At 40.4% G+C, this 13,905-nt stretch overlaps 1 protein-coding gene across 2 annotated transcripts in view; it reads left to right on the top strand.

The window, feature by feature from the left end:
• Window positions 1-13,905, top strand: part of LOC122933689 (probable cation-transporting ATPase 13A4) — a 322,029-nt gene that overhangs the window by 126,776 nt on the left and 181,348 nt on the right. For both annotated transcript variants that reach the window (XM_044288647.1, XM_044288646.1), the window contains exon 10: window positions 12,784-12,954. In XM_044288647.1, coding sequence (XP_044144582.1) covers window positions 12,784-12,954 — 171 coding nt within the window. The remainder of the gene's footprint in view (window positions 1-12,783; window positions 12,955-13,905) is intronic.

The following is a 13,905-nucleotide window of genomic DNA, read 5'->3' as shown; positions in this document are numbered from 1 at the left end:
AGAAGAGAACTGCAGAAAATACCACTCGTATCGGGTGTGACAGTAAATTGCACGGTGCAGACGCAGTGACCGTGGATTCAAATAAAGGGGAGGGAGCCAGCGTTTTTTTTAACCATCTCCCCGTTTGAAAAATCAATTCAATAAATGGACCCCAGATTGGGGACGTAACAGGGATTAAACTGATGAGAAGAGAACTACAGAAAATACCACTCATATCGGGTGTGACAGTAAATTGCACGGCACAGACGCAGTGACCGTGGATTCAAACAAAGGGGAGGGAGCCAGCGTTTTTTTAACTATCTCCCCGTTCGAAAAATCTATTCAATAAATGGACCCCAGATTGGGGACGTAACAGGGATTAAACTGATGAGAAGAGAACTACAGAAAATACCACTCATATCGGGTGTGACAGTAAATAGCACGGCGCAGAAGGAGTGACCGTGGATTCAAAAAAATGGGAGGGAGCCAGCATTTTTTTAACCATCTCCCCGTTCGAAAAATCAATTCAATAAATGGACCCCAGATTGGGGACGTAACAGGGATTAAACTGATGAGAAGAGAACTACAGAAAATACCACTCATATCGAGTGTGACTGTAAATTGCACTGCGCAGACGCAGTGACCGTGGATTCAAACAAAGGGGAGGAAGCCAGCGTTTTTTTAACCATCCCCCAATTCGAAAAATCAATTCAATTCACCTTTCGGGGACCCTTGGTGTTGTACGTGGCTGGGTGGAGGAAGAAACCTTCAATTACATCAACGGGACATGGCTAGCTTGGTATCCAACCTTGTACAAATGGAGAGTTTGCGGTTGGGCAAATGGACTGTTTGTGGTTGTTTGTGGTGCATTAAAAGGGGAGTTTGGTCTGTCAATGTCTGTGAAGCGGGCGTAATCCTTACACTACCTGATCGATACAACATCATACCTGATCGTATACACACACTTGATGTTTTAAACCACATTGTTCAAAATATTTTAGGATTGTTAGGTGATTTATGGATTTATGGATTAAAATCCAACTCTGCGTCAACTATGTAATTTTCAATGGGAGTTTTGCCATGGATCCCCCTCCGGCATGCCACAGTCCAGGTGTTAGTCCCCTTGAAACAACTTTTCCATCACTACTGTGGCTAGAAAGAGTCCCTGTGGGTTTTACAATTCGCCTGCCTATTGAAGTCAATGGCAGTTCGCCCGTTCGCGAACATTTTCAGAAATTTGCAGACATCTCTAATTACAGATAATTAGTGGGAGATAGTCAGTGTAGGTTAGTGTATATATAGTATAGCTGATTGTACTGCATGTATGGACAGCAGAACCTTACATAGTGCTGTGATGTCACAAGTCACAAGTTCACAACAATACTTATTGTACCAAACACTAATAAGTAGTCAGACCTGTTAAAATGTTAAGTTGCACGTATTGCGCCAAAATATTCGCATCATTAGTGCCGATTTTGCAATCACGAATATATTGAAGCACTCTATCGGCGTATAAAGCTATTGTAATGTTCAACCATTTTCTCCAGTCTCAGGAAACTTCTAGCAGCTTGAAAAATGTAGCTATAGTGACCCATATCTGTATTTCGCACGCATTATGCAAATATTACATTGCCGATTTTCCGCGATCAAGAAAATAATCTCGAATTTGCAAATTCATGAATATATGACGAATATTCTACCAAATATTTGTGAAATATCGCAAATTCTAATATTGCCCCTGCCACTCATCACTAGTGTACAATATACCAGAATGATTAAGAGGGACATTATCAGGAGGAACATGTGCACATATTGTAAAAGTGGCAAGGGCTAAATATAATAATAAAAACAGATGTTGTTATTGTCACTGGATGAACTCATATATGCAGCTTTTTTTTTATTTTAGCAGAAGGCTGGCTGGTCACTGAAGTCACTTCTTGTCTTCTTTACAGACCTTCAGTGGCTTGGTGACCTTATCTAGGCCCCCACAAGTGCTACTTACCTCCACTTGCTAGCTGACTACATTATAGTGTAACACGCAGTCCATGCCTGCTTCCACCCCCCCCCCCTTGTAGTTGGCACAGTTGCAAGAATACTCACTGCTTCTGTTGCTTTGTGACCCTAGCTGTGACCTCCTGCATTTCTACTCTCTCTCACTTTAGGCCTCTTCTTGTTTTTCACTTCAGTTGAAGTTTTTGCTTTGTAATGCACACACACATCTTCTCTGCCTCTTAAGGGGCCGATGCACAAGTTCTAATCAGGGACCAACCTATTATAGCCTTTCCTTATGGGAGGTGATTTGAACCACAATCTGCAATTTTATTCCCCCGCTCATGTTAGGTCTAGGCGTGGCATGGGCGGGGACGGGGACAGGCCCGTCTCATTCATCATTTTCTACTCCTGTTTTAGGCATAGAAAATTGTCTAAATGTAAGCCAGCAAGGAAGCTGTTTTACATTCAGATCGGTGCTGGATACACCGGCGCCTCTACATAACTTTGGAGAATCCACTGCCAGGTATATGGGTTGTTAAGACCGCTGTCTTAAACGCTGGTCTTAATAAATAACCCCCTTATACTTTAGACTAGGTCTCTCCAACCCCAAATCAAACTCCTCATTGGTGGATCGTGAGAAAGATGGGATTGCCACCCAAAGTAAAACTAAATAACCAGAAAGTACATTCAGTATGACCGACCGGAAGTGACATGAGGTGTAGTGTTGAGCGAGCACCAAAGTGCTCATGTAGAACACTTTGCGATGCTTGGGTGTTCTACCGAGCACCCAAGACCAATGGAAGACAATGGGAGATCCCCGGGACTCTAGTTTGGCTTATGAGTCCCTGCTCTGACTCCATATATAACTATGTCCATATACAGTATGGAGTCAGTGCTTGGGAACACCCCAGTGCATTTAAATCTAATTAAGCCTGTATTTCAGAAAAGTTTCTGCTGGGATTTAAAATCACAACCTTTTGTATTAGAGGCAAGGCACTTAGCCACTCAGCTATAATAGCCACGTAGTCAGTTACTTAAAAATAAATAAATACAAATAAAAAAATTAGACTTCTACTGTACTGTCACATACTTTTCCTTGGAACTGTATATATATATATATATATATATATATATATATATATAATTAGTAATTACACATTTTTTTATGCCATACATTTTTTACAATTACTAAAAAAATATTATATATATATATATATATATATATATATAGAAAAGAAAATTGATGGCGGCACTGGAAAAAGCAGATTGGGTGCTAGGTCCAGGGATGTAGCGGCTTACCCCGTCTGATGCAGATGAAGAAACGGACAGCACTCCAAGTAAAAATCAGTGATCTTTTTATTCACCCATGTGGGTAGCAGCAACGTTTCGGCTCATGCAAGAGCCTTTTTCAAGCAATGAACACACTCAAACTGGGGTATAAATAGCCCAACCCCTGTGATGTCACAATATGGTCAATAATCAAACATATTCCAATAAAGTGCAAAAAGTGCTTATAATCACAGTCAAGCTGTAAATATAACAGTGTATCGTATAACAATCAATCAATAGTGAATAAGAATGCATTATAAAATAAATGCATTGTAGCATAAAAGTGCATATTGACATAACAATATAATGATCAATTAATAAATATCAGGTGCCTAAGTGGTGAAAAAAGACATGATGCTGTCAAGAGAAGGAGGAGCGAAGACATACTAGGTGCTGTTATCAATGCCGCACATGTCAGGTATCACCATGTCCGGCGTTCAGATGACTGTAATGCGCAGGCGCCGAGTCGCATCGCGCCTGCGCATACGTAATGCGCCGAGTCGTATCGCGTACATAATGCGGCTCACTCAGATGACATCACCGGAACCTGCACAGACGTCACATCCGGCGTTCGGATCACTGCAGTACGCAAGCGCCGAGTCGCATAACGTCCACGATACGGCTCACTCAAATGACGTCACCGGATCATGCGTGCATGTCCAATGACGCTCTTACGGCCATCTTGGAAAAGGCACATAAGACTCCCCATAGATAGAGCAAATGGGGCAAACACTGAACCGCATCTTTATCCCAATGTAATATAATGTCCCCACATATATAGAAACGGGGCAATTACAAAAAACCATTAAAGGACCAAAATAAATATACATACACATAAATGATGACAACTGTTGTGTGTGCGCTCAACCAAGTAATAGACCGGATGGCGCAACACGGAAAAATTGCCGTGTACCTAATGGTGTCACCATGAGGGAAAAGGGAGAGAATGCAACCAAAGGCGCAATACATCTCACAAAAAGACCAATAGGGGCAATGACCAAAGTGAGACACTAAGGACATGCCACTAAAGGCCAACAATTCCCAAAGGGGGGGGAGACATCTTCAATCTAGGACATCAAACAGTTGGCATAATGTATTAAGTATAAAAATCTTTACCAAGAAAAAGCCATCATATATATTGAATAAGGGCATTTAATTAAATATAAAGTACAACAGGTACGCTCCACTTCTCCAACCCGCAGCATCATTCTTATCTGTGAAAATAAATAAATAAATATGAAAAAAATTAGAAATCGGCTTAATGGTGTTCATAGTCCTCCATATAACACCAAGAGAACAACATATATCGCACATAAGACATTAAGGGGCAAACTGCTCATCTAAACAAATAACCCCGGATTATAATCCACATTGAGCCCATAGGGTCTCAAACTGTTAAGAGTGTGGATCCAAAAAAGCTCTCTTTTTCTCAAAGTCAACACCCTGTTGCCCCCACGTCTTGGCATGGGTATGTGGTCAATGGCCCAACACTTAAGATCTTTTTCAGAGTGTTGAAGCTCCGTGAAATGTTTGGCAACAGGGAGGTCCTTTCTTTTCTTGCGTATGGACAATCTATGATTGTTCAACCGCGTTTTGAGGTCCGTAGACGTCTCACCCACATATATTAATTTGCACGGACAAATCAGAACATAAACCACATAGTTCGAATTGCATGTGAGGTGAAATCGAATTGGATATGAAACTCCAGTGGTAGGATGAGTAAAATTACTACCCCTACCCATATACCTGCAGTCAACACAACATAGACAAGGAAAACTACCTTTACCATGTGTAGTAAAGGAAGTTTGAACAGACTTTGATCTAGGTCCAATATCTGCTCTAACTAATTGGTCACGCAAATTTCTGGACCTACGAAAAGAAAAGAGGGGAGGAGCCCTAAACTCTACGATCTCACTGTGGCAGCCACCCAGAATCCCCCAATGACGCTTAATAATCTGGTTGATGGCATCGCTTTGCTCCGTGTACTTGGAGATGAAGGGGATCCGACCAGTGGACTTTTCGGACACCCCCCTCTCCAAAGTACTGCTTCTATCCAAATTGCGGACCTTTTGTTTATGGAAATCAAGAAGCTGGATGGGATACCCCCTTTTTTGAAATTTATTGGCCATATTGTCCAAAGCCAAGTCAACCTGTTCAGATTCAGATACTATGCGCTTGACCCTGAGAAACTGGGAGAAAGGCAAATATTTGAGCATACTACGTGGATGACCACTGTTAAAACAGAGGAGGGTATTCCTGTCTGTAGGTTTAGTATATAACTGTGTATGTAACTCACCCTGTTCATAAATAACCGTGGTATCCAAAAACTGTAGTTCCCTCTCAGAATGAACCAAAGTGAATTGAAGGTCTTTGTTGACACTATTGAGAAATAATTGAAATTCCTCAAGTTGGCCAACATTCCCTGTCCAAATGAGGAAGATGTCATCAATGTATCTCCACCACCGCAGCAAATGGCTGCGGTGGTGTGATACATGGACGACATCCTCCTCAAAGCACCTCATGAAGATATTTGCATAGGTGGGTGCTACATTCGACCCCATTGCCACGCCCCTTTCTTGTTGAAAAAACGTATCCTGAAAAAGGAAATAGTTGTATTTTAAGACAATCTGCAATAAATCCATAATAAACTGTCTAGCAGCCAAAGAATAAGATGAGGAACCCAACATACGATTGACCGCCTTCATACCTATATCATGGTCAATTGAGGTATACAAAGAAGTGACATCAAACGACGCCAAATGGATCTCATGAGCACCAGCAAAATCAACCCCATTTAATTTGCACAGGAAATCCGTCGTATCCTGAATATACGAATCGGCTCCTGTAGCAAAATCATGTAGGACCTTATCAAGAAACATAGAAATGCAACTAAAAATCGAATCAGAACCGGACACAATTGGGCGTCCGGGCGGATCCTTGAGTGACTTATGCACTTTCGGAAGTACATATAGGACTGGCGTGACCGGATGGTCTACAGTAAGAAACGTGCATAAGTCATCATCAATGGTGCCTGCCAAAACCGCATCCATCATACATTTCTTGATAAGTCTTGCTATTTCAAATTTGGGGTCAGCCTGAAGGACAGAGTAAACATCCCTGTCGTCCAGCTGACGCTGAATCTCACACACATATTTGCTGGTGTCCATGACGACCACTGCGCCCCCCTTATCTGCAGCTTTGATCGTCAAAGAGGGGTCCTGTCTTAATTGATCAAGTGCCTCAATTTCAATCCTAGAAAGATTGGGATGTTTAAAAACATAATTTTTACACTTCAACTTATATGCAGATATATCAGATTTAACAGCACTTATAAATGCATCAACAGAGGCGTCATTCACAATAGGGGTGAAATGGCTCTTGATAGACAGATCGAGGCGTCTCAGAGAGAACTCGCTAGTCTGAGGCGTCGCGATCTGTGTTCTATTGTTGAACCATATTTTCAATTTAATTCTACGAAAGAATGCAGATAAATCTGCATCCAAATCGAACCAATTGAGAGAAGACATAGGGCAAAACGAAAGTCCTCTATTTAGAACACTCACTTGTGCTGGAGTGAGTATTTTGCTGGATAAATTGATGACAGTCACTTCCTCTTGTTCATCGGTAGTTTGTTGGTCTGGGCTCTGGTTTTGTTGTTTCTCGGTATATTTGGCTCTGTGGTGTCTGCGACCCCCTCTCCTGGTCCGACCCCGTTTTTTCTCTGTGGGTCCCCATTGTTCCCTAAAAAAAGGGAAGAAGATGGTACGGTGGTAACTGGTACATTTCTTTTCTTCTTTCTGGGATCCTTGAAATTAGAATTTGTAGCCTACATACACACACGTTTTCAGCCATAATATATTTACACATATTATTATATATTTAGACTATATCATATATTATAATAATATATGTAAATATATTATGGCTAAAACATCAGTAGTAGTTTCCCACATACTATGTATTTATATATCACAAAATAAATGTGTAATTACTAGAAATTATATATATATATATATATATATATACACACATATATATATATATATATATATATATATATATACACAGTACAGACCAAAAGTTTGGACACACCTTCTCATTCAAAGAGTTTTCTTTATTTTCATGACTATGAAAATTGTAGATTCATACTGAAGGCATCAAAACTATGAATTAACACATGTTGAATTATATACATAACAAAAAAGTGTGAAACAACTGAAAATATGTCATATTCTAGGTTCTTCAAAGTAGCCACCTTTTGCTTTGATTACTGCTTTGCACACTCTTGGCATTCTCTTGATGAGCTTCAAGAGGTAGTCACCTGAAATGGTTTTCACTTCATAGGTGTGCCCTGTCAGGTTTAATAAGTGGGATTTCTTGCCTTATAAATGGGGTTGGGACCATCAGTTGTGTTGTGGAGAAGTCAGGTGGATACACAGCTGATAGTCCTACTGAATAGACTGTTAGAATTTATATTATGGCAAGAAAAAAGCAGCTAAGTAAAGAAAAACGAGTGGCCATCATTACTTTAAGAAATGAAGGTCAGTCAGTCCGAAAAATTGGGAAAACTTTGAAAGTGTCCCCAAGTGCAGTAAAAAAAACTATCAAGCGCTACAAAGAAACTGGCTCACATGCGGACCGCCCCAGGAAAGGAAGACCAAGAGTCACCTCTGCTGCAGAGGATAAATTCATCCAAGTCACCAGCCTCAGAAATCGCAGGTTAACAGCAGCTCAGATTAGAGACCAGGTCAATGCCACACAGAGTTCTAGCAGCAGACACATCTCTAGAAAAACTGTTAAGAGGAGACTGTGTGAATCAGGCCTTCATGGTAGAATATCTGCTAGTAAACCACTGCTAAGGACAGGCAACAAGCAGAAGACACTTGTATGGGCTAAAGAACACAAGGAATGGACATTAGACCAGTGGAAATCTGTGCTTTGGTCTGATGAGTCCAAATTTGAGATCTTTGGTTCCAACCACCGTGTCTTTGTGCGACACAGAAAAGGTGAACGGATGGACTCTACATGCCTGGTTCCCACCATGAAGCATGGAGGAGGAGGTGTGATGGTGTGGGGGTGCTTTGCTGGTGACACTGTTGGGGATTTATTCAAAATTGAAGGCATACTGAACCAGCATGGCTACCACAGCATCTTGCAGCGGCATGCTATTCCATCCGTTTTGCGTTTAGTTGGACCATCATTTATTTTTCAACAGGACAATGACCCCAAACACACCTCCAGGCTGTGTAGGGGCTATTTGACCATGAAGGAGAGTGATGGGGTGATGCGCCAGATGACCTGGCCTCCACAGTCACCAGACCTGAACCCAATCGAGATGGTTTGGGGTGAGCTGGACCGCAGTGTGAAGGCAAAAGGGCCAACAAGTGCTAAGCATCTCTGGGAACTCCTTCAAGACTGTTGGAAGACCATTTCAGGTGACTACCTTTTGAAGCTCACTGTACAGCGATTTTCTGCATAGAAATTAAGGCTAAATTAGATTTAAATACACTGATGCTCGCTCAACACTAATGGGGCAGCATCATATATTGCAAAAATAACTGGTAGAATGTATGTTTATCATCAGGTGTTTAATGCCTGAGCTCCATATTAGATGCACAGGGCTGGAAGACTGGAGTGCTTTAAGAAAGTGACTAGATAACAGGATTGGGGGTAATCCATGAGTTCTAAAGCCCCTATCCACTACAGAGGGACCTTCACATTAAAGTAAATCAAAACTACTGTAGATCAGGTATGAGGACACATACATATGCATATGTTTTTTTCCACGTATATATTTACCTCCAGGGGCGTAGCTAAAAGCTCATGGGCCCTGGTGCAAGAGTTCAGCTTGGGCCCCCGTCCTTCAGTGCTTGTTGGCAAGGGGCAGAGGAGCACATAGCCTTCCTGCTGCCTGAGGCAAACATTGAAAGGACACCCCCTCATGCCAAATCCTTAACCTAACCCCTTACCGCCAGTCAGAGGTGTAAATTGACCAGTATGCACTTTCTATAATGTCAGTGTCTTATGTGGCACAAGGGTCTTAGTGCCCCCTCAGGCTCCTGGACCCGGTAGCAACTGCTACCTCTGCACCCCCTATAGCTACGCCCCTGTTTACCTCTCTCCACAACCATTTAGACTTTTTTTTAGAGTTTTGTAATCTAAGAATTTTAATGAGCATCTTGTTTTTTATGATTTTTTTTTTTTTTTATGAAGTTGTGATTTACAGTATTTAGGTAGCATTTTTAATTTATTAATAGACAATTCAGAGGAGCTCACCAGCAACCTACTGGAGCCCAGTCTTTCAGATACCAGCTGAAAACCAAAAAATACTGAAACACAATTAGACTGGCTCACAGTATTTTTGCATTTATTACACTTAATAAAAATCACAATTATTTACTGTTGTAATTGTAAAATAATAAAATTAATAAAATTAATTGCCCACTAAATATAAAACATATCCTAGTAGTATATCAAAATAGCATAAATATATGGGTATCTTGGATGCGGAGCTCACGCATATACCCAACTAACAGGAGTACTCCAAAGGGATAATAGGACCACTTGATTATGCTGTGTGGTGTCGGTCAATAGCGCATTGAATCCATACTTTGACAATGTTCAGATAGTTATAAAATGACTTGCCAAATGTTCAACATACCAATCGGTAAGAAGATATCCACCCTGCGGTCCACGGAATGTTCTTATAATATCCGGGGGGTGCTTTGTACTTATTCTCGTAGCGGTATCTGCTGACTACCTCCTGCCACGAGGTAGTATCACCGCTTCTCCTTCTCGGCGTCTCACGTGACCTGACCTGTAGATGGTTCACTTGGTCGGTGATGACATCCACCTGCGCCAGCGGAGTAGCGGGAGTTCGTGTAGCAGAGCTATACCGGTACGGGGTTCGACTCCCCTTCACAGGAACTGTTTAGATGGTAGTTGAATCAGTCCTCTTTAAAGATTAAGTCGCTGCCGTTGCCGCATGTATTTTTCTTGGGTGGTTCTAGATAATAAATAGCACGGATCCTTTTTTTGTGCTTAGACAGAAATAGCGCACCACTGGCTGGGTCCTGTTCACACTGATTTATCCTAGACGCGTTTCAGAACCGTAGTTCCTTCCTCAGTAGGCAAATGTGAAATGCTACCTGTGTACTGGCTGGACATGTCTTTATATCCCCTTTTTGGGTTTGATGAAATATCTGGTCTGGATTCTTAATTAGTTGGCTGCAGGGAATTTATCACTTGCAGCCTGATTTTGTCATGGATCCAGACAGAGGGTTTTTGACACACATGTGTCAAGCTTTGTGGGCAACATATATATACTATATAGTACCAAATATAAAAAGAACTATAGACATTATTTTTACATAAAAACCTTCTATATAGAAAAGGACAGTAAAAGGGACAATAAAATAAAATAGAATACAATTATCATAAAAAAAAATAAAAAAAAAAATAGAAATAAAAATAAACTAAAGATAAATAAAAATACAAATAAAAATACAAATAGACATATGAGATAGAAAAAAAAAAAAAAAAAAATTGAAAATAAAAATAAAAATAAGACATGGATAAGCAATGATGGTATGGTATTGACAACTTTATAGACTTCTTGGCAAAAATGTCTAGACAAGAATCAAAGAAGATCTTTGAGTTTGGGTCCCTGATGCCACAGGGACTGAATTCAGAGATCGAAATTTTTGGTTTCCTATAGGAGAGGGTGGTAGGACCACATGGTTAGTCGGTGTTGGGTTGTTGGCGACACGCCGACTTTCCCTGCGTTCCTCCTCCCCTCTCCCTCCAACGTAGATCAGTCCAGGACCTTCAAACTCAGGATTCAGCTATAAAGTTGTCAATACCATACCATCATTGCTTATCCATGTCTTATTTTTATTTTTATTTTCAATTTTTTTTTTTTTTTTTTTTCTATCTCATATGTCTATTTGTATTTTTATTTGTATTTTTATTTATCTTTAGTTTATTTTTATTTCTATTTTTTTTTTTATTTTTTTTATGATAATTGTATTCTATTTTATTTTATTGTCCCTTTTACTGTCCTTTTCTATATAGAAGGTTTTTATGTAAAAATAATGTCTATAGTTCTTTTTATATTTGGTACTATATAGTATATATATGTTGCCCACAAAGCTTGACACATGTGTGTCAAAAACCCTCTGTCTGGATCCATGACAAAATCAGGCTGCAAGTGATAAATTCCCTGCAGCCAACTAATTAAGAATCCAGACCAGATATTTCATCAAACCCAAAAAGGGGATATAAAGACATGTCCAGCCAGTACACAGGTAGCATTTCACATTTGCCTACTGAGGAAGGAACTACGGTTCTGAAACGCGTCTAGGATAAATCAGTGTGAACAGGACCCAGCCAGTGGTGCGCTATTTCTGTCTAAGCACAAAAAAAGGATCCGTGCTATTTATTATCTAGAACCACCCAAGAAAAATACATGCGGCAACGGCAGCGACTTAATCTTTAAAGAGGACTGATTCAACTACCATCTAAACAGTTCCTGTGAAGGGGAGTCGAACCCCGTACCGGTATAGCTCTGCTACACGAACTCCCGCTACTCCGCTGGCGCAGGTGGATGTCATCACCGACCAAGTGAACCATCTACAGGTCAGGTCACGTGAGACGCCGAGAAGGAGAAGCGGTGATACTACCTCGTGGCAGGAGGTAGTCAGCAGATACCGCTACGAGAATAAGTACAAAGCACCCCCCGGATATTATAAGAACATTCCGTGGACCGCAGGGTGGATATCTTCTTACCGATTGGTATGTTGAACATTTGGCAAGTCATTTTATAACTATCTGAACATTGTCAAAGTATGGATTCAATGCGCTATTGACCGACACCACACAGCATAATCAAGTGGTCCTATTATCCCTTTGGAGTACTCCTGTTAGTTGGGTATATGCGTGAGCTCCGCATCCAAGATACCCATATATTTATGCTATTTTGATATACTACTAGGATATGTTTTATATTTAGTGGGCAATTAATTTTATTAATTTTATTATTTTACAATTACAACAGTAAATAATTGTGATTTTTATTAAGTGTAATAAATGCAAAAATACTGTGAGCCAGTCTAATTGTGTTTCAGTATTTTTAATTTATTAGTCCATTTTGTTTAAATGAATTGCAATGGACCTTGCCACCTCATATCTTTTGCTTTTCATTATTTATGTTAACTTATTTTTGCATATTCTTGTGTATTTTCCTATATGGTTTTATGTGGTTATGCAAGTGTATATACGTATTGTATTGTATTGTATTGCTTCCACCCAGTCTGTGTATCCTGCGAATTATATAACCCTGCTGTTTGTTAACATCACATGATTCCCCAGCAAATAAATCACACTGTCAGATTTTAAAAACAGCCACTCTTTATTCAGCACAAGGGCTGGGGAAACTAATTTACAGATTACTTACAGAATTATTTTTAATTTTTTTATTTTGAGGTGAAAGTATTCCTGTGACAAAGACACCACTCCCAAACATTAAAAACTCCATTCCCTGGATGGCACATAGTGGTGAGGACTACAAAAAACATGTTCTTTATTGTGGGACTGAGGTCATCCAGGCTAAAAGAAACAATCAAGATCTTGTAAAAGCTGTTGTCCTACAAACTGGTGGGTATAATGGTTATCATATATTTGAAATGTCGGCAGGGCTGGACTGTCCATCTGTCAATTCCGGCAAATGCTAGATGAACCAGTATCATTGAACCACTCTTCTCTTCCTCTACGACCTCCCCCAGAGCAGCACACAGGGCATTCTTTCCACTACACAGTTAATTAAAATCACTTACTGTAGTAGGCTGTGTAGCGCAGCATATATAATGTGCAGCAGGGGCGGACTGGGAACTTAAACTGGCCCTGGAAAATATACTAAAAGTGGCCCCGTTTTGTAGTGGGTTCCAAATTGATGGGACTCAGGGCCAACACAAGTAGGCAGGACAAGCAATACCATATTTTGGCCCATTATGCCACCCTAACAGACCAAAATACCACTGTCCATCACAAACTACTGCCACCAAGAACAGAAAATATATCCCAAAAAACTTCCACTGGCTGACCATGAGAAGGGTTCAGATGGTTCCCTGGGCATTGGCACACCAGGAAATTTCCCTGTAAGGTTTATGGCCAATCCACCCCTAATGCGCAGTGTCAAAAACCCATTATCCTGCCCCCCTGAGTCTGTAGGCCCCATCTCCTTGTCATCGAACACATGTGGGGGGTCTTCAATCATCTTGCAGCAGTTTTCCTTTTCTTACTGCTCTAAGGTCCACAAGCTACTTAAGCACCTAACACCATAGCTTATCCACATTCTTTATTCTGTAAGAGCAAAAGAGGGATCTGCTGACACAGCTGAATACAGTTAGAAATAGGAAACCTAAAACAAGCAACAGGCAGTAAGGGTTTCAGACCCTGTCCTAATAATTAAAATAAATGCAGTACATTTACAGTACTAACTGTTGGTTTGGAAAATACATTTTAATTACTTTCCAATATTATTGGAATTGTATTGTATTCACTAATATATTTAGCTCTTAATCAGTAACTTAGGCAACTTAGAAAACA

This window comes from Bufo gargarizans, chromosome 4, assembly GCF_014858855.1.
Source record: "Bufo gargarizans isolate SCDJY-AF-19 chromosome 4, ASM1485885v1, whole genome shotgun sequence".
Classification (NCBI taxonomy): Eukaryota; Metazoa; Chordata; class Amphibia; order Anura; family Bufonidae; genus Bufo; species Bufo gargarizans.
Note: the sequence above shows the minus strand (reverse complement) of the source record. Positions and strands in the feature narration are given on the sequence as shown.